Source organism: Hippocampus bargibanti, linkage group LG11 (assembly GCF_051943395.1).
Source record: "Hippocampus bargibanti isolate YZ-2025 linkage group LG11, ASM5194339v1, whole genome shotgun sequence".
In the NCBI taxonomy this organism is placed as follows: Eukaryota; Metazoa; Chordata; class Actinopteri; order Syngnathiformes; family Syngnathidae; genus Hippocampus; species Hippocampus bargibanti.
This window is the reverse complement of record NC_142744.1, coordinates 5,887,619-5,906,154: the sequence shown is the minus strand read 5'-3', so window position 1 is coordinate 5,906,154 and position 18,536 is coordinate 5,887,619. Positions and strand designations below refer to the sequence as shown.

Sequence of the window (18,536 nt, the reverse complement as noted above, 5' to 3'; positions counted from 1 at the left end):
AGTAAACCCTTCAGACACATCTGTCCTTGACTCCCTCCCAGAGCTTCCAACAGTTCCCTCCCTTGATGAACCTCCTCAGTTCACAGAGGTCCTCTCTGCAATCCGGAGCCTTAAAAACAACAAAAGCCCTGGCCCTGATGGACTTCCAGCTGAGGTCTTCAAGAGCGGCGGTTATCTCCTGACACGGAAGCTTTACCACCTCATCTGCAACATCTGGCAAAACGGGACACTTCCTCAGGAATGGAAAGACAGCAACATTGTCACCATTTACAAAAGGAAGGGGGACAAGTCAGTCTGTGGCAACAGCCGTGGCATCTCCCTACTTTCTGTTGATGGCAAGATTCTTGCAAAAGTAATGCTGTTCCGTCTTACATCGCACATTACCGAAGACATCCTCCCAGAGACACAATGCGGCTTCAGGAAGGATCGAAGCACTCTGGACATGATCTTCGCTGCTCGCCAAGTTCAGGAGAAATGCAAGGAACAAAATAAGGACCTCTATATCACCTTCATTGACCTTACAAAGGCATTTGACACAGTTAACCGTGACATTCTCTGGACCATACTGCAGAAATTTGGCGTCCCCTCCAAATTTCTCGGCATCCTAAAACAGTTCCACAGCGGCATGCAAGCAACTGTACTTGTTGGTGGCCAGCAATCTTCCCCGTTCCCTGTGGAAGTCGGGGTGAAGCAGGGCTGTGTACTGGCCCCTGCTATATTCAACCTGTTCCTGATGGCAGCTACGCTCCTCTTCCATAAGTCCATCCAGGAAGGTGGCGGCGTACAAATCCAATTCCGCCTTTTGAGATACACACTTACACACTCTGTCTGGGAACAAAGTAAGTTCGTAAATTGAGGTCTCACTGTATTTTGTATGGAATGTATGTTGAAGTCAAACACCTAACGGGGAAGTATAAAACACAGACGCTCTTACAGTCGTGAAATAAATACACACCTATTGTAGTACGAAATATATCCTTGTAATTACTAAATTACGTGTCAACAGCCAATACTTCTTGTTATGCATCGCGTCCTCCTGGAGTGTCGACTGGGAAGATGGATTTCTTCCCTGCCCACATAGTCTACGCAGCCAATCGCAAGTGGAAAAAGCCGTGCAATACAAAATCTAACTCACAGCATCTTTGTCCGAACATTTTTCGACATACTGTACCGGCAAGAATGTTCGGGAGCGTCTGTATTGCAAATGACAGATTTTCATTTCTATATTTTTTATATTGTTGTATTGTTATTTTCTAATGACTTATGATACTCCACATGTTGACAAACATGCACACATAAACAATAACAAACAAAATGTAACAAGTAGGAAATCTCTCAGAAAATTCTCAACTGTTGTTTCAAAACCCGATCAATTTATTGACTGCGTTCACCTTCGTTCTGCTCAAACTCATCCAGCACCTTGTCCAAGTTGAAAGCCTCGGCCTGGAAGTAATTCTCCATGGATCAGGAAACTGCTCCTCTTTCCTCTGCGGCCAGCGTGAACCTTCAGGAAATGGGTAATAGGAATCGATGACAAATATACCGCCATCATTCATGTCACCGATTATGATTAAACATGGCGGGTGCGTGTTTGTGTGTACTCGCATTGACTGACCTATACAGAAGTCCTTCTCAGTATTTGAGAGCCGTTATTGATCTGAGTACATTTCCCCCCTCAGTAAACACTTGAGTTGCTACGGCAGGCGCCGGTGCCTTGTGTGGGGGAAGAAAAAAAATATGGTAAGACACACAAATTTAATATTGTGAATTATTTTTTATTCATTCATTTGTCCCCATTATTTTACATGTACTTCTAATACAGTAAAGTCTCGTTATATCGATATTCTCGGGAGTCGGAAAAAATATCGATATAACCGGACTATCGATATATCCGATCCTGCGGCATGTAAATTTTCTCCTTGCGTTCATAGAAATAGTATCGTAATAAGCAGTACTATCGATATAACCGATATCGATATAACGAGACTTTACTGTATTTCAATTTTCAAAAATACTACAGATACAGTGATACCTCCGCACACGAACGCTTCAGCTCACGAACTTTTCGCCTCACGGACATTAAATTCGCAAGCATATAGTGTCGACTGACGAACTAGTTTTCAGCGGACGAACCAAATCCCACGGCGCCACGGTGGATGGCGGACTAGTTTTTGTCACCCCCTTTCTTTGAGTGTGGATTTGGTTTGTTATCAAGTGTAGTACATTTGCTATTATGAGACCGAAAAAGACCCCACCACAGGCTAGTGTTAAGCCGAAGAAGACACAAAAGAAAATTACGGTCGAGCAGAAGAAGGAGATCATCGAAAAACACGAACGAGGTGTGAGTTTGTGTGACAAAGTCTACCATTGCTACCATCCTTAAGAACAAGGAAGCTATTCAGCGTGTGTGTGTGTGTGTGCGCGTGTGTGTGTGTGTGTGTGTGTGTGTGTGTGTGTGTGTGTGTGTGTGTGTGTGTGTGTGTGTGTGTGTGTGTGTGTGTGTGTGTGTGTGTGTGTGTGTGGCTAAGGACTCCAGACTGGAGTCTTGTACTCCTGGCAGGGTCACCCAAGCCGAACAGGTCGGAGGGTAGAGGCCAGACAAAGAGTGATCCCAAATCCGCACCCAGGGGTAGGCGTAGGCGGAGTCCAACAGATCGGACCACCGGCAGCCCCTTGCAACCGCACTCACCTGAAGGTCGTCTCGAGTCTTCACTCTTGCCACTGGAATACAGTGAGTGCGGCCAAGTATGTGGGGGAAGGAATTGCGCGCCCCGTCCCTCACACTAAATCCACTAGTAGCGCAGGTTTCAGCTTCCACCATATAAGTCCACTGGCGATAGGATAAAGTGACGGGGGCAGGTCATGGATGTGACTGGAAGCTTCTAGCTTGAATCCTACACAGGGGCGGTACAGGATTGATGGTCGTTGCGAAGATGGGATGGAGCAACATTATCCTTCGGCAGCATCCTGTGCGTCTGAGCAGCCCTATTCAGGGTCCGCACTGCTCACCCCTTATAGGGGAAGGGTCTAGAAAAGGTGACCTAAACATTGCTTGTTCCACCACACCTGGGTGGCCCACCGCAGCCACCAAGGCATCCCCCCTCTGCGGTCGAAAACGAAATATAATCAAACCCATGACTATGAACCTGGCTTCCTGGAATGTTCGCACCCTCCTCGATGCTCGAGACGGGATGGAGAGACCTCGAAGACGAACTGCCCTCATCGCACATGAGCTAAGGAGGTACAACATCGATATTGGCGCACTCAGTGAGACTCGGTTCTCAGGCGAGGATTCACTCACAGAAGTTGGTGAAGGTTACACCTTCTTCTGGAAGGGTCTCCCAGAGAATGAGCGAAGACTCCATGGAGTTGGCTTTGCTGTGAAAAGCAGCTTACTCAGTAACATCCCCGAGTCCCCCCAAGGCATCAGTGAACGGCTTATGACCTGGCGTATTCCCCTGGTAAAAGGTCGCTTCGCAACTTTAATCAGCGCCTATGCTCCCACCTTGGATGCTGACGATAACACCAAAGATGCCTTCTACGAGTCCCTGGATGCTACCATATCCAAAATCCCTGCCTCTGATAAACTTGTTCTGATGGGTGACTTCAATGCCCGAGTAGGTACTGATGCCAGGCTCTGGAAACAAGTAATCGGAAGGCACGGGACGGGGAAAATAAACAGCAATGGCCTCCGACTCCTCACTCTGTGCTCTGAGCATCAGTTGATTGTAACTAACACCATCTTTCAGCTGAAAAAGAAATACATCACATCATGGATGCACCCCAGGTCCAAACATTGGCACTTACTGGACTACATCATCACAAGGCAACGAGACCAAAATGATGTCTGCATCACGCGGGCCATGCGTGGGGCTGAATGCTGGACTGATCATCGACTGATCAAGTCCAGGCTCAAGCTGAGAATTCGACCTCCTCATAAGAAACAGCAGCCCCAAAGGCGTCTTAACACCAGGGCCCTGGAGTCCCCAGAATGTGCAGCCAGCTACCGCCACAAGCTGGCAGAGGGACTTGCCAGCCTGGACAACGACACCAGTAACGGTGACCTTGATGTTGAAAGCAGGTGGAAAAAATTGAGGACAACAATTCATCAAGCTGCCTCTGAGACCATCGGCTTCACTCAGAAACGTCATCAAGACTGGTTCGATAACAGCTCAGCTGCCATACAGGAGCTTCTGGTAGCCAAGCGCAAAGCCCATACCACACTTCTCTCCAACCCTCATTCTCCACTTCTCCTCTCTCACTACAAGGCCATCCGTGGTGAAACACAGAAACAGCTGAGGATGATGGAGAACAAGTGGTGGCTCAGCAAGGCCCAAGAAATCCAGAGCCATGCAGACAACAACAACACACACGCCTTCTATGATGCTGTAAAATCCCTGCACGGCCCACGAAGACAACACATTGTCCCAGTTAAATCTGCAGACGGTTCTGTACTACTGAAGGACAAACAGCTAATACTTGAGCGCTGGGCAGAGCACTTTGACTCCCTGCTCAACCAAGTAAACCCTTCAGACACATCTGTCCTTGACTCCCTCCCAGAGCTTCCAACAGTTCCCTCCCTTGATGAACCTCCTCAGTTCACAGAGGTCCTCTCTGCAATCCGGAGCCTTAAAAACAACAAAAGCCCTGGCCCTGATGGACTTCCAGCTGAGGTCTTCAAGAGCGGCGGTTATCTCCTGACACGGAAGCTTTACCACCTCATCTGCAACATCTGGCAAAACGGGACACTTCCTCAGGAATGGAAAGACAGCAACATTGTCACCATTTACAAAAGGAAGGGGGACAAGTCAGTCTGTGGCAACAGCCGTGGCATCTCCCTACTTTCTGTTGATGGCAAGATTCTTGCAAAAGTAATGCTGTTCCGTCTTACATCGCACATTACCGAAGACATCCTCCCAGAGACACAATGCGGCTTCAGGAAGGATCGAAGCACTCTGGACATGATCTTCGCTGCTCGCCAAGTTCAGGAGAAATGCAAGGAACAAAATAAGGACCTCTATATCACCTTCATTGACCTTACAAAGGCATTTGACACAGTTAACCGTGACATTCTCTGGACCATACTGCAGAAATTTGGCGTCCCCTCCAAATTTCTCGGCATCCTAAAACAGTTCCACAGCGGCATGCAAGCAACTGTACTTGTTGGTGGCCAGCAATCTTCCCCGTTCCCTGTGGAAGTCGGGGTGAAGCAGGGCTGTGTACTGGCCCCTGCTATATTCAACCTGTTCCTGATGGCAGCTACGCTCCTCTTCCATAAGTCCATCCAGGAAGGTGGCGGCGTACAGTGGCTAAGGGTGTTTCTGTGTTGTCTAAGCAAGGGTCTCAGGAAATAGAAGAGGTTGAAAAACTTCTATTGATTTGGATTAATGAAAAGCAGCTAGCAGGGGACAGTGTGAGTGAGGGAATTATCGGCGAGAAAGCACGGCAACTTCACTCGGAAGGTGACTCTCCTTCCAAACAGTAACCCCATCCCTCCCTCGTCCTCGCAGTCATTCCATCAAGCTATCAACTGCCATCACAAAGGTAAATAAAATGACTTTATTATACAGTACAGTTTATTTCTTTAATTACAATACAATAGCACATTTACTTTACATAAAATAATGTACAGTAAAGTCTCGTTATATCGATATCGGATATATCGATAGTCCCGGTTATATCGATACTATTTCTATGCACGCACGGAGAAAATTACATGCAAACAGGGTCTGATATATCGATAGTCCCGGTTATATCGATATTTTTTCGGACACCCTTGAATATCGATATAACGAGACTTTACTGTATATTTTTGTGTAGTTTGATGGCTTATTTTGTAGAAAATTATGTTTTATGGAGACCTGGGAACAGATGATTCTCATTTTAATTGGTTTCTTATGGGAAATAAATGTTCAGAAGATGAACATTTCGCCTTCGACACACTTTCTGGGAGCCAATTATGTTCGTGAGCTGATGTATCACTGTATTGTTGAATTTCCTCCTCAAAAATGTCATAGCTTTTCATCTCATGTCAAAGCTTCCAGGAACACATTTTCTAAACGCTTTTCATCGGCGAGCGGCTCCCCCCGCGCGTTTTCTGCTCGGTCGACCGCGCATGCGACATGAGCTTGAACGGGATTAGCCAGCAAAATGAGCGGAGTCGGCTCGTTTTTTCGCTCGGTTAAAGATGCGGTGCGGTGCGTACACGTTATCATGCACACTGCGCCACAAACATGCACGCGCGGGTGAATGTCATATATCAAACATACATAACGGGTATGAGTGATGGCATGGAAACCCTTTTAAAAGAAAATTACATTGTCAAATGCACTTAAAAAAGACAACAGGTCAGAAATATTATATAATTTACTCATTATTAATTACGTAATGTACATACCGCATTTTCCGGTGTATAAGGCGCACCGGAGTATAAGGCGTACCGCCAATGAATGGTTATTTTCAAACGTTTTCCATATACAGTAAAGTCTCGTTATAACGATATTCAAGGGAGTCCGAAAAAATATCGATATAACCGGGACTATCGATATATCCGACCCTGTTTGCATGTAATTTTCTCCGCGCGTGCATAGAAATAGTATCGATATAACCGGGACTATCAATATATCCGATATCGATATAACGAGACTTTACTGTATAAAGCGCACCAGACTATAAGGCATATCTTTAATGAACGATAAAGGTTTTCCAAATATAATCTAGAACAGTACAGTTTATTTTTTAATTATAATACCATAGCACATTTATTATACATAAAATAAGGTATATTTCCTGTAGTTTTAAGGCTTTAGAATTAATTAGAAAAATTAGAAAGTAGAAAATTATAGTTTTTGGGACCTGGGAACGGATTATTCTCATTTTAATGGTTTCCTATGGGAAATGAATTTTTGGGATACACACTTTTCGCCTTACACACTCTGTCTGGGAACCAATTAAGTCCGTAAACCACAGTATCACTGTATATCATCTAGAAAAATAATAATAAATACATTATAATTGTGCTGAGTTTTTGGAACACTGACACCTGAGTGAAGATTTTCCATGCTGGAAAAGAGGAGAAAGAGGAAAACACACACACACACACACACACACACACACACACACACGCACACACACACACGCACACACACACACACACACACACACACACACACACACACACAACATACACAGATTAAGATTTAATTTGCCCGGAGAGCTGCTGAATAATGCACACTTTTATTTTTAGACATTAAAGCACATCTGACATATGGATGTTGTTGACATTCATTTCAAGTAGCAGCGGTCCTTCTAAAGTGACAAGATAGAGTGCACTACTACTTCTCTCGCGAATCGTTTTCTGACAAAAAAATTAAAAAAAACGTCAACAGAACAAGCATACATCCACGTTATGTACGACACAACACTTTCAGACAGCATGACTACTTTTCTCACTAAAACACTGACACGATGTTCATATACAAAGAGGCACCACATAATTGTTTCACCACAGCCGTAAATGAAGACCTTTCACAAAAAGGTGGGGGGACATGTGACATTGTCACAACGATGTGTGCAGATAATAAAATGACTTGATGGCTAGTGTTTGATGTGAGGTATAAACAAGTTGTCGAACAAAACCAAATGGTGAAGGAGAAGTAAGTGTGAGGTGTTAAATTTCACACTCTGGTCCCCGCATTGCAGAATTCCCTCGCTCAGATTTCCTGCATGGAATGAATGGTGGTGAATGGGCGTGTGCAGATATTTTTTTGGGGGGGCAGGTGCGAAAGAATACATAAATTATTATTTTTAAACAAATACAGTGATACCTCGGCTTACGAACGCTTTATCTTACGAACTTTTCGCCTTCCGAACATATTCGCAAGAATCTTAGCATCCGAACTAGTTTTCGGCAAACGAACCAAACCACACAGTGCCACGGTGGCTTGTGGAATGTTTTCGGCGGATGAACACAAAACCACACTGTCGAACAGCGCCACGGTGGTTGGCGGACTAGTTTTCCACACCTCCTCTGTTTGAGTGCAGACATGGTTTGTTATCGTGTGGAGTACTTTTGCTATTATGGGACCAAAAAAGACCCCACCTAGTATTAAGCCGAAGAGGACACAAAAGAAAATTACAGTAGAGCAGAAGGAGATTATCAAAAAAACACAAACGAGTTGTGCGTTTGTGTGACTTAGCATCCCAGTAGCAGTATGCTAAATGGACCATTGCTACATGTGGCTAAGGGTGTTTCTGTGTTGTCTAACGGTCTCAGGCAATAGAAGAGGTTGAACATTTTCTGTTGATTTGGATGAACAAAAAGCAGCTAGCAGGGGACAGTGTGAGTGAGGGTATTATCGCAGAAAAAGCACAATTTCACTCGGATATCATCAAGAGGACACTACATCAACGACCATCACAAAGGTAAATAAAATGACTGTATTATACAGTACAGTTCATTTCTTTAATTACAATACAATAGCACATTTATTAAACATAAAATAAGGTATATTTTGTGTAGTTTTAAGGCTTATTTAGTAGAAAGTTATGTTTTATGGGGAGCTGGAAACTGATTATTCTCATTTTTAATGATTTCTTGTGAGAAATAAATGTTTGGCAGATGAACTTTTCGCCTTACACACACTTTCTGGGAACCAATTAAGTTCGTAAGCTGAGGTATCAGTGTACATAAATATATATATCATTCATTAAATAGTTGTATGCGTTCATCTTATTTTGTAAAAAAATGATGTAGAAATGAAATGTATTATTATTATTATTATTATTATTATTATTATTATCATTATGGAATAATACAATGTTTAGTAAATGGGACAGTAGCCATGTAATTGGTCATTTCTGCTTGGTCGATTATGTAACAACGCAGTTCTATATGTTGAGGAGTCATGACAACAAAACTTCCCTGTGACGACTTTCGAGAAACACTTCTGCTTTTTGTTTTATGTACTCTCAAATAAAAAAAGAATAGACCACTTTTCACGTCTCGGCCCAAGCCAATTGAACCATGCACATCCTGGCAAAATTACAGTGACCATTTCCTGTCTCGAAGAATGGAGTGACATCACTTTCTAAACGCGCCACCGCCGCCCAACATATGATTACATCATTGTTTCCTCCGCCTTGACTGCAAGTATTAATCACGCCATTACGATATGATGGCTAACCGTGAAAAGTCAGACAGTCGTACTTCAAACAATACGCAATATTTATTTTTGGATTTAGTCAAATTGTTGAGGAAGCTTGAAGCCTTGCTGAAACTATAGAAAGTCTTATGGACTGATTTAAAGGACAACCGACATCACTTTTTTGTTTCCTAACTGACATCAGAAAAACGTTTTATAGCATCTAAAATACCCAAAACACGCAGTATGATATTTTTAGTCAAATGCAAAACACCAATAAAAATGACTTAAAGTGTCCAAAATCTGCAAAAAATTGAGCTGCGAATTGGGCATTTTCAGAAAGTCCCGCCCCCAGTTCGTGACGTCACACCAAGACGTCTTGCCTTGCTCGAGAATCAAAACAATGGCTTCAGATTCGGAGAAGATGCTTTCTTGTTACACATCCAGTAATGAATATGATTCAAATAGTTCTGAAGAGGAAAGCATACATGTTTGCAATCGACTAAAAATTTATTCCGTGCCATTTTGAGGCAACATTGGGGGGGAACGTATCACAAAAAAAGAGGCAGAAAATGGTGACCAAGCTCCGTGTGAGGAATTAATCAGCCCGTTTCCACAGGCTGATAAATTCCTTACATGGAGCTTTGTCGCCCTCTTCTGCCTCTTTTTGGTGCAACATGACATTTTCAGACCAAACAAGTACAGCAAAATGCATTGACGTGATGGAAGGACTGCTACAATGTGTCCTTTTTTCGGTCAGGGGCGTTCCTTCAGTGACGTAGGGTGAGGACTCGTCACCAACTCAAAAACAAGACTTCCGGAATATTCAGCGCGAGTCTTAAAAGGTAAAATGTAGCTATATGCGGTGGAATCTTTGTAAAATACGCTCAGTAGAAGTCATTTGAAGCCATTTTACAAATTACGGACACAACTTGTCCGGAGACGTCGGTTGTCCTTTAAGGGAACGAGATGAGTATCTTCAAGATGGGAAAAGTCATCTACACAGTAGAATGCGGAGAGCTTCATGGGCCGGTGAGGCACAAACACTCAAACCGAGGAATCCCTCAATAATACCTGGAAGCTTAATCAATGCCCTTCTCCTCCACTCTTCCGATATAAATATGGAAATTTGAATCATCAGGACCAGCCGATTGGAATTTTCACTCTTCATGATCAGATGATGAAAAAAGAGGAAGTTCACAAGATGTGAGCTAAAGATGGTGGGAAATAAAGACAATACCACAAAAACTGTTCAAGCGGCATAGGTTTATCGTGGAGGGTTAAACTTATTAAACAGGAGCAGCGGAAGCGGATGGGGATTTTAGATCAGCCGGTTATACTCCTCATCCGGAGACATAGTGACAGTTGATTCGAACCCTGAGCTGGGTGAACTTCGCAAAAGTAAGCCACAACGACAGCCCTATTTGCGAATCTGCTTAAATTGGAACATTGCTCGGTTAACTTCCATGTCTGTGACATTGATAAAGAAAGGGAAAGGGGGAAAAACGCGTAATATAAACTTTTCTGGTGGTGTGGAAAATGCTTCAGTTTCTTCAAATGTCTCTTTGCTGAGTTTCGAGAGGAACGTACAATGTGATACTTGTGAGCGATTTTTTATTGTTCTGATTCTGGAATTAAACAGGTGAAAAAAGGTTTCCGATACTGCATTTGAAGATGGCAAATTGTCAGGTCAACTTCCATGTCAGTGGGGGAAAAAACTAAAGGGTTGTTTGCAGGGTCTTCCAGGTATTATTGAGGGGGCTTATGGTAAAAACAGTCCTGTACTGTACTTAACTTGGATTACCCAACAAAAAGCCCCTTGGGGCTAAAGACAGGTTGTAAATACTACAAATGAACGAACAACAAAAGAGTAGTGTGGTTTTAAAACTAAGTCAGACAAAAAAAAAACAGTTTTCGAAGCTTTCTTAATTTTAACTCGCTGAATTAGCTTGATGTGCTAGCTGCGTTTGGACGCCTGTCCACGAATGAACTTGTCCAGTGGTCTTGTTTTTGTGTGCCAAAACATGGCGAAGGAGTATCGCCTCGCGGATTTACTAGGCAGGCTGCGTCAAAAAAAGACGCGAAATTAAACGTTTATTTTTAGCTTCTACGGCTCTTGCGGGCAACAAATCCGAAAAACGCCGAGTGACCGCGTCAATTCGCCGCTCGGACGGACGTCCACCGAGTCGATGCACGTCCCCCGGAGCGAAACAAGAAAATAGTGCAACTATGTATTTTAAACAAAAATATAACCCAAACTAATGTTCTTCCGTGTCTTTTAGTGTAAATTCCGTGTATATTTTAAGTAAGCTTGGTCTCGTGCGTAAATGCTAATAAGCTAGCCAAAGCACCGCGACACCGCCGCTACCCACTCGGACTCCAGCGCCCGTCGGCGCCGCTGCAATGGCGGGGCAAGGTCGGTGCAACGTAGCGTAAAAAAAACATTCCACAAGAACAAATGGAGGGAACACGCTCGCTCACCGCCAAGAGAATCCTCATCTCTACAGGCAGCCCCGCAGTGCAGGAGAAGGAGACGAACGCTTTCGTCGTTGTCGGTCGGAACTAATCGCCTTCCCGGGCTACTTTTACGCCGATGGTGTCCTCCTGGCGTCAGACTGCTGCGGCTACCGGGGGAGGGGAGGGGAGAGGGCGGCATGAGGCAAGTGTGTCTGTCCACGGAGAACCCAGCCGAGTCGAGCATCCACAGGCCACAACCGGCAGGCAGAGCCGCAACAATACTGTACTCACAATAATTTGTCATGATAAACAAAAGAAAGTGTAAAAAAACAAAATACATTTTATACTAATTGAATGTATAAACAATGAAAGCATTTGGTGTTTTATTTATTTCTAATTTAGATTTTTTTTAACACGCACCAGAGTCACGAGTACGAAATTCTCCCGATTTACCTTGGTTTACGAATTTACGAAAAGTGTGTATCCCAAAAATTAATTTCCCATAGGAAACCATTAAAATGAGAACAATCCGTTCCCAGGTCCCCATAAAACAAAATTTTCTATGCCTTAATACTAAACAAAATATACCTTATTTTATGTATAATAAATGTGCTATGGTACACTTAAAGAATTAAACTGCACTGTATAATAGTCATTTTATTTACCTTTGTGATGGTCATTGATGGCTTGATGGAATGGAGTGGCAGGTTTTATCAGCATCAAACACTTGATGAGGAACGTAACCTTCTTCTTTCACCATCTTGAGGAATGATCCCTTGTAGGTGCTTTTTCTGTGATAATTGTGCGGGTTATTTGTGAAGCCTGATTGATGGGATATTTTTAAACCCTGCAGTCAACACTCTGCCTTTGAACTATCAAAGTTGAAACTCTCTCACTGTTGTCTGCCTGTCTCTTTCATGTTAACCCCCCCCCCCCCACTGCTGTGTTCTTGACCAATCACGTGGCTTTAACCGAAGACTGGGGGCGGGGAATGGAGGACAAAAACAGTTGGTTGCAATTTTGTTGTTAGAACGCAAACATTTATGCTTTCCTCTTCAGAACTATTTGGATCATATTCATAACTGCATGAGTAACAAGAAAACATGAATCTGAAGAAAACTCTGAATCTGAAGCCATTCTTTTGATTCTAGAGCAAGGCAAGATGTCCTGGCGTGACATCACGAACAAGGGGGCGGGACCTTCTAAGAAACTCGCCATCTCCGAGGTCATTTTTAAGTAGTTTTGGGACACATTAACTCATTTTTATTGGTGTTTTGCATTTGACTCAAATATCAGCCTGCATGTTTGGGGTATTTTAGATGCTATAAAATGTTGTTCTGATGTCAGTTAGGAAACAAAAAAATTGTGTCAGTTGTCCTTTAAATACTGTATATGACATTGCTAAATTGTAATAGAAAATTCCTGCAATAATGGCTTCGCTAGTGGTATTATAAAATAAAAGGTCAACCTCATTTCACAATTGAAGATGAAGAAGATCAATAAAACATGAGTTTGGAGGAAACGGCCAACTAATTTAGTTAGCCGTTTCCCACTTGGGAAATAAAGCAGAAAACAGCAACATTGAAAAAAAAAAGTTTTATTAAATCATTTCCGGCCACTATATGTAAAATGGATTCTTTATTGTCACCCTTTCATAAAGCATCTCTTAAATATGAGCCACATAGAAAGCGCTGATTTAAAGCCGTTTGTGAGTCCCTTGGGTGCTGACTGAGGCGTCCACAATCAAAAGGTGTTATGACAAGAAATTTTCCTGTTTGTTTTTACCGTGATGATGAGGATGCACTGCACCTTGAACAACCGTCTCCCCACACGAGGAAATCCTCTGAGCGAGCGTGCGACAGATTAAAAAAAAAAGAAAACGGTTGGCGGCGAGCGAAGGATCAGTTGGCTTCGTTCTTTGAGGCTTCATCAAAGTTTTCCACGAGATCTGCCAGACAACACAGGAAAAAGGTAAAAAAAAAACGTTCTTGATCGAGAGCAATTAAATGATACAGTCAAGAGTCTCCGGGGACAGAAGTCTTACCCGGAACGGCGTCATCGTCCTCCTCTGCGATTTCCTCCTTCACGGCTTTCATGTCCATCGCTGCAATGGAGAACAAATATCACACATCAATGAGTGGATTCTTTCAAAGAAATCGTGGCTCTTATTTTGTTTGACCAACCAGGCGTAGTAAGTAAGGCTGTGGGGAAAAAAAAAATACATATTTTTTTTCAAATATCAACAGGCTCCCGGTCAAATATAGAATCAACTTAAAAATTCTTCTTTATACATTTACAGGTTCCCATAACCTTTGTTTCCCAACTGACATCAGAAAAAAACATTTTATAGCATCTAAAATACCCAAAACATGCAGTATGATATTTTTTGTCCAATGCAAAACACTGATAAAAATGATTTAAAGTGTCTAAAAACTACTTCAAATTGAACCCGAAAGTGGCCAGTTCCAGAAGGTCCCGCCCCCTTGTTCGTGGTGTCCACCAAGACGTCTTGCCTTGCTCGAGAATCAAAACAATGGCTTCAGATTCGGAGAAGATGCTTTCTTGTTACTCATCCAGTTATGAATATGATTCAAATAGTTCTGAAGAGGAAAGCATACATGTTTGCAATCGATTAAAGAAGTCCTTCCGTCTCATTTTGAGGCGTCTGGACTCCGATGTAGCTCCCAGAAAATGCACAGGATGGCGCCCAAGCTCTTTTGGAAATTGGCTGATTTGTCGGCTGGGAATTTGTGTCAACTAGTATCAAATAGTTGTCTTGGTGCAACACAACGATTCACCATCACATTTTTTATGTTTTCCTTCTAATTTCGCCATCAACACGATGTTTTCAGACCAAACAAAGTACAGCAAAATGCATTGAGGTAATTAAAGGACTGCGACAGTTATGTCCTTTCTCGGTCAGGGGCGTTCCTTCAGTGACGTGAGGACTCGTCACCAACTCAAAAACAAGACTTCCTGAATGTTCAGCGCGAGTCTTAAAACGTAAAATATAGCTATATGCGGTGGAATCTTTGTAAAACACGCTCAGTAGAAGTCATTTGAAGCCATTTTACAAATTATGGACACAACTTGACCGGGGACGTCGGTTGTCCTTTAAATTTGCATATATCAGAATCAGAATACCTTTTTTCGTCCCACAATGGGGAAATTTGCATTTTTTTTTCAGAAATACTCTTAATAAATAGATTGGCAGAGGGCTGCAGAAGTTGGGCATCGGTCATGAAAGGCTGCGTCCCCTGCCGGCAGTAAAAGACAATCTTTCTGTGTTCGAGCCTTCCTTCACAGTGTCCGACCCAAAATCTCTGACGCACAAGTACACGTTTATTTCTACATACTTTGCCGCGGGAACTGCTCAGCCAGCTTTCGCAGGCTGCTGAGGCTGTCGGCGCCCAGCTGGCTCAGGATCCCGGGCAGCATTTCGGTCAGCTGCTTGGTCTCGGCGTGGCCCGTGATGGCGAACGTGTTAGCCGACAGGGACGCCTGCACCTTGGGGTTGTTGAAGTGTATCACCGTGCCGTCATCTTTTATCATGTTCACCTGTGGGACACCATTGTCATGGCACAATTAGATACGTACGGCAACGGATAATAGGTCATAGGTCAGGTAATAGGGTATAAATCACCTCTTCAATGCCGGCGATGTTGTTAACAGAGAGCTTCTTCAAAGAGCCTTGGAGCTTTTTGTCATCAGCCGTTGCCGTTTTGTGGACCACCTTTTTCTTTCTGCGAGCCGTTCCCTGCCGAAAGTGAAGTCATGCACCGACCAATCAATACAAATCTGAGTATTTCTCCACCCCAACTTCAGAACAAAGTCAGCAAAAAGCCCGATTGTAAGCTATTTCTAGATGGTGAAACTTGTTTTAAAAATTTCTGATGATGATGATGATAAATTTTTAATTCATAAGCGCCTTTCAACACTTTCAAGGTCATTTTAGGCCACACGCTGCAGCATTCACTCAATGCGGAAGTAACTCAAATATTAATAATAATAATAATAACAATACATTTCATTTATAAGAGCCTTTCAAAACTCTCAAGGTCACTTTACAGTCACAGGATCAATTTTTCTGTGGGTGAGCAGTGGCAGCCACACGCGCCAGCGTTCACTCAACCTGGAATAACTGAAATAGATAGAAAGCTAACTAGATAGCTAACAGATAGCTAATAGCTAGCTAGCGAGCCAGCTAGATAGATAATAGATAGCTAGCTAGTCAGCGAGCCAGCTAAATAGCTAATATAGCAAATAAAGTGATAGGTAGGTAGCCAGCCAGATACTTAGATAGCCAGCTAGCCAGATAGATAGCCAGATACAAATAAATAGAAAGCTAACAACAACAATAACAATAATAGTAATAATAATAATAATAATAATAATACATTTATAAGCAACTTTCAAAACTCTGAAGGTCACAAGTTCGACAGCTGTCTAACTTGTGACCTATATAGCTAATAGATAGCTAGCAAACCAGCTAGTTAGCCAATAGATAACAAATAGATAGCAAATAGATCCACTTTATCCTCACAGGTGTCGCTCGCGGAGAGTGCTGGAGCCTATCCCAGCCGTCTTCAGGCAGTAGGAGGGAAGAGAGAAAAAATATTGCGCTCACACTTACACAATTTAGAGTGTTTGGTTAACCTGCCATGCATGTTTTTGGAATGTGGGAGGAAACCTCAATACTTTGAATGGCAAATTCTTGCGCGCACGACAAAGACTTAGATACTAACAACCTAGACCGAACCAAGATCTGCCTTAACATTCCAAGATTTTAGCCTCTGAGTCAAAATACAGTAAAGTCTCGTTATATCGATATTCAAGGGAGTCCGAAAAAATATCGATATAACCGGGACTATCGATATATCCGACCCTGTTTGCATGTAATTTTCTCCGTGCGTGCATAGAAATAGTATCGATAAAACCGGGACTATCGATATAACGAGACTTTACTGTATTAATATACCTTTAGCAATACTTAAGACAGCAATGACTTACTATTATAAGGCACCATCTACTGGCATTGTGGAGGATTACAAAAGTGTGAAATTCAAGAATACATGGCTTTAAATTTGTCAACTTCTGTTGCTGTGATATACGTGGTCAAATAGATATTGGTTCAGGAGGTTATAACTACTGCCACATTCATGCTGTTTTAGGTAGCGTGGGTTTTGTAATGTATAAAGGCATTAAGCTTTTGGAGTTCTCAGTGTTTTTAAATTCCCAATATGTAATTATTTGTTTCAATAGGAAAAAATAAAGCGGTAATGACAGAAAACAACTTGAAGGATGTAATTCTTCTGTATTTTGAATAATTATTAATAATATGCTGGAGTGCTGCTTATGACAGATTTTTGTTTGGAATCTGTGCGCTATTGGCGATATTATTCACAACTGCTCTTCGTACCAAACTTCTTCAAATAGCATATACTCACTCATATACGCTCCATATCCCACTTTGGGCAGTGTCAGCGTATCTTAATCCATCAGTGTATTATTTACACACTGCTACTTTACATGATCTAGATTTAAATTACACATTACAAAGATTCCAAAAGTCCATGTTTGCAATGCTTTCCATAAATTCAAATCGGCACAACGTGAAAAGTCCAATCATAACTGTCATGCTAATAAGATTGTGTTATAAATCCGACTTGTATGTCCAAACTTCAAGCCATGTGCTTCTGAAGGCCTAAAGCAAACAGCCAAGGGGTGGAAATGAGGCCAACAGCTGGAGGCCCCGAACTCTCACGCCCTATCCCCCTCACTCCCGAAAGAGAACGCTGATGTCAGTTGTTTCAAAAGCAGAGGTGGGAAACACGCGTCTCGTGGGCTACGCATATATCATAGAATTTATTGCAGGGCCATCTGCAAATCTAAAACAAAACGGCAATGTTACCAATTCTAAAGGACGCCAAACACAAATTACAGGAACAGAAATGTGTGCAAAATTGCGACACCGACTCTAAAACAACAATGTTACGTTTCATTAAAGCCGACACCCAAACTACACAACAACCACGAAATGAATTAGAAGTGAACATACCTTTCCACCTATCCGAACCTGCGCCTGGAGTTTGGCCAGCTTCTCTTGATTCATCGTAGTTTTCTGCAAGGAAAAAAAACGAGCATAGACCTTTACACACCTTCCTGAGAATACAAAATGGACATTGTCTCGTTTATGACTCAACGTGTTGTTGAAGAATAGCCTTCAAACGCTACAAAAGAAATGTTGCACAATCGATCCCTTTAAAACTTTGGTTAAATTGACACTTTATGAGGCTAGCTTTTAATGACGACATTATTAAGTAATGTGTTACATGTAGTACATTGTTCGGGGACTACAGCAGCTAATAATAGCATAGCGCAAAGCTAAGTATGAAATATGTGAACCTCCCACCGTAAAAGCTCGATTTTTTTGGGGTTATTAAAACTCCACAACGACGACCGTTCGATTTGAAAATCAAACAATTTGACGGGTTACCTTGGAAAGAAGATGAAACACTTGGAGCTTATCCTCGACGGGCGTTACAGCTGCTACTTGCGGGGCTAACAGAATGCAATGCTAATTGTTAAAGATAACGAGGTGGCAACACACTTCCGCTTACGATTTAGAAATAAGTGTTAACAACGTTTAAAACTGCCATTAATACATGGGAAACATGCACATATAACAGCTGTATGATTTAATATTATTTTAAAAATGTGAACAAAAGTGTACAAATCCGAAATCTTGTCGTTTTTGTTGATTCGTGCGTCATAAAAGTATAATTTGTTTTCACTTCTGGTGTCCAACACCATTTTGTTGTGTAACTTGACAATAAGGAGCAGCGCACCGGAACACGCGGTCGGGTAAAAGTCACAGCACCAAAGCCCAAGGCAAATAAAATAAATTATTTGACTATTCATATGTTGTCTTTATTC

General features: G+C 42.4%; 1 protein-coding gene and 1 long non-coding RNA gene across 2 annotated transcripts; both read right to left on the bottom strand.

The window, feature by feature from the left end:
- Nucleotides 1-1,387: 1,387 nt before the first annotated feature.
- On the bottom strand, nucleotides 1,388-12,229 carry LOC148891282 (uncharacterized). The gene is made up of 3 exons (XR_016116390.1): nucleotides 11,625-12,229; nucleotides 1,616-1,713; nucleotides 1,388-1,504 (listed from the first exon to the last, which is right to left on the bottom strand). It is a non-coding gene; the product is annotated as an uncharacterized LOC148891282 (long non-coding RNA).
- Nucleotides 12,230-13,181: 952 nt separating this feature from the next.
- On the bottom strand, nucleotides 13,182-18,214 carry LOC148891281 (transcription factor BTF3 homolog 4-like). The gene is made up of 6 exons (XM_089007946.1): nucleotides 18,097-18,214; nucleotides 17,659-17,721; nucleotides 15,244-15,357; nucleotides 14,957-15,158; nucleotides 13,645-13,704; nucleotides 13,182-13,548 (listed from the first exon to the last, which is right to left on the bottom strand). Exons 2-6 carry the CDS (start codon nucleotides 17,710-17,712, stop codon nucleotides 13,502-13,504), a joined length of 477 nt encoding a protein of 158 aa, XP_088864072.1. The 5' UTR covers nucleotides 17,713-17,721; nucleotides 18,097-18,214; the 3' UTR covers nucleotides 13,182-13,501.
- Nucleotides 18,215-18,536: the final 322 nt, after the last annotated feature.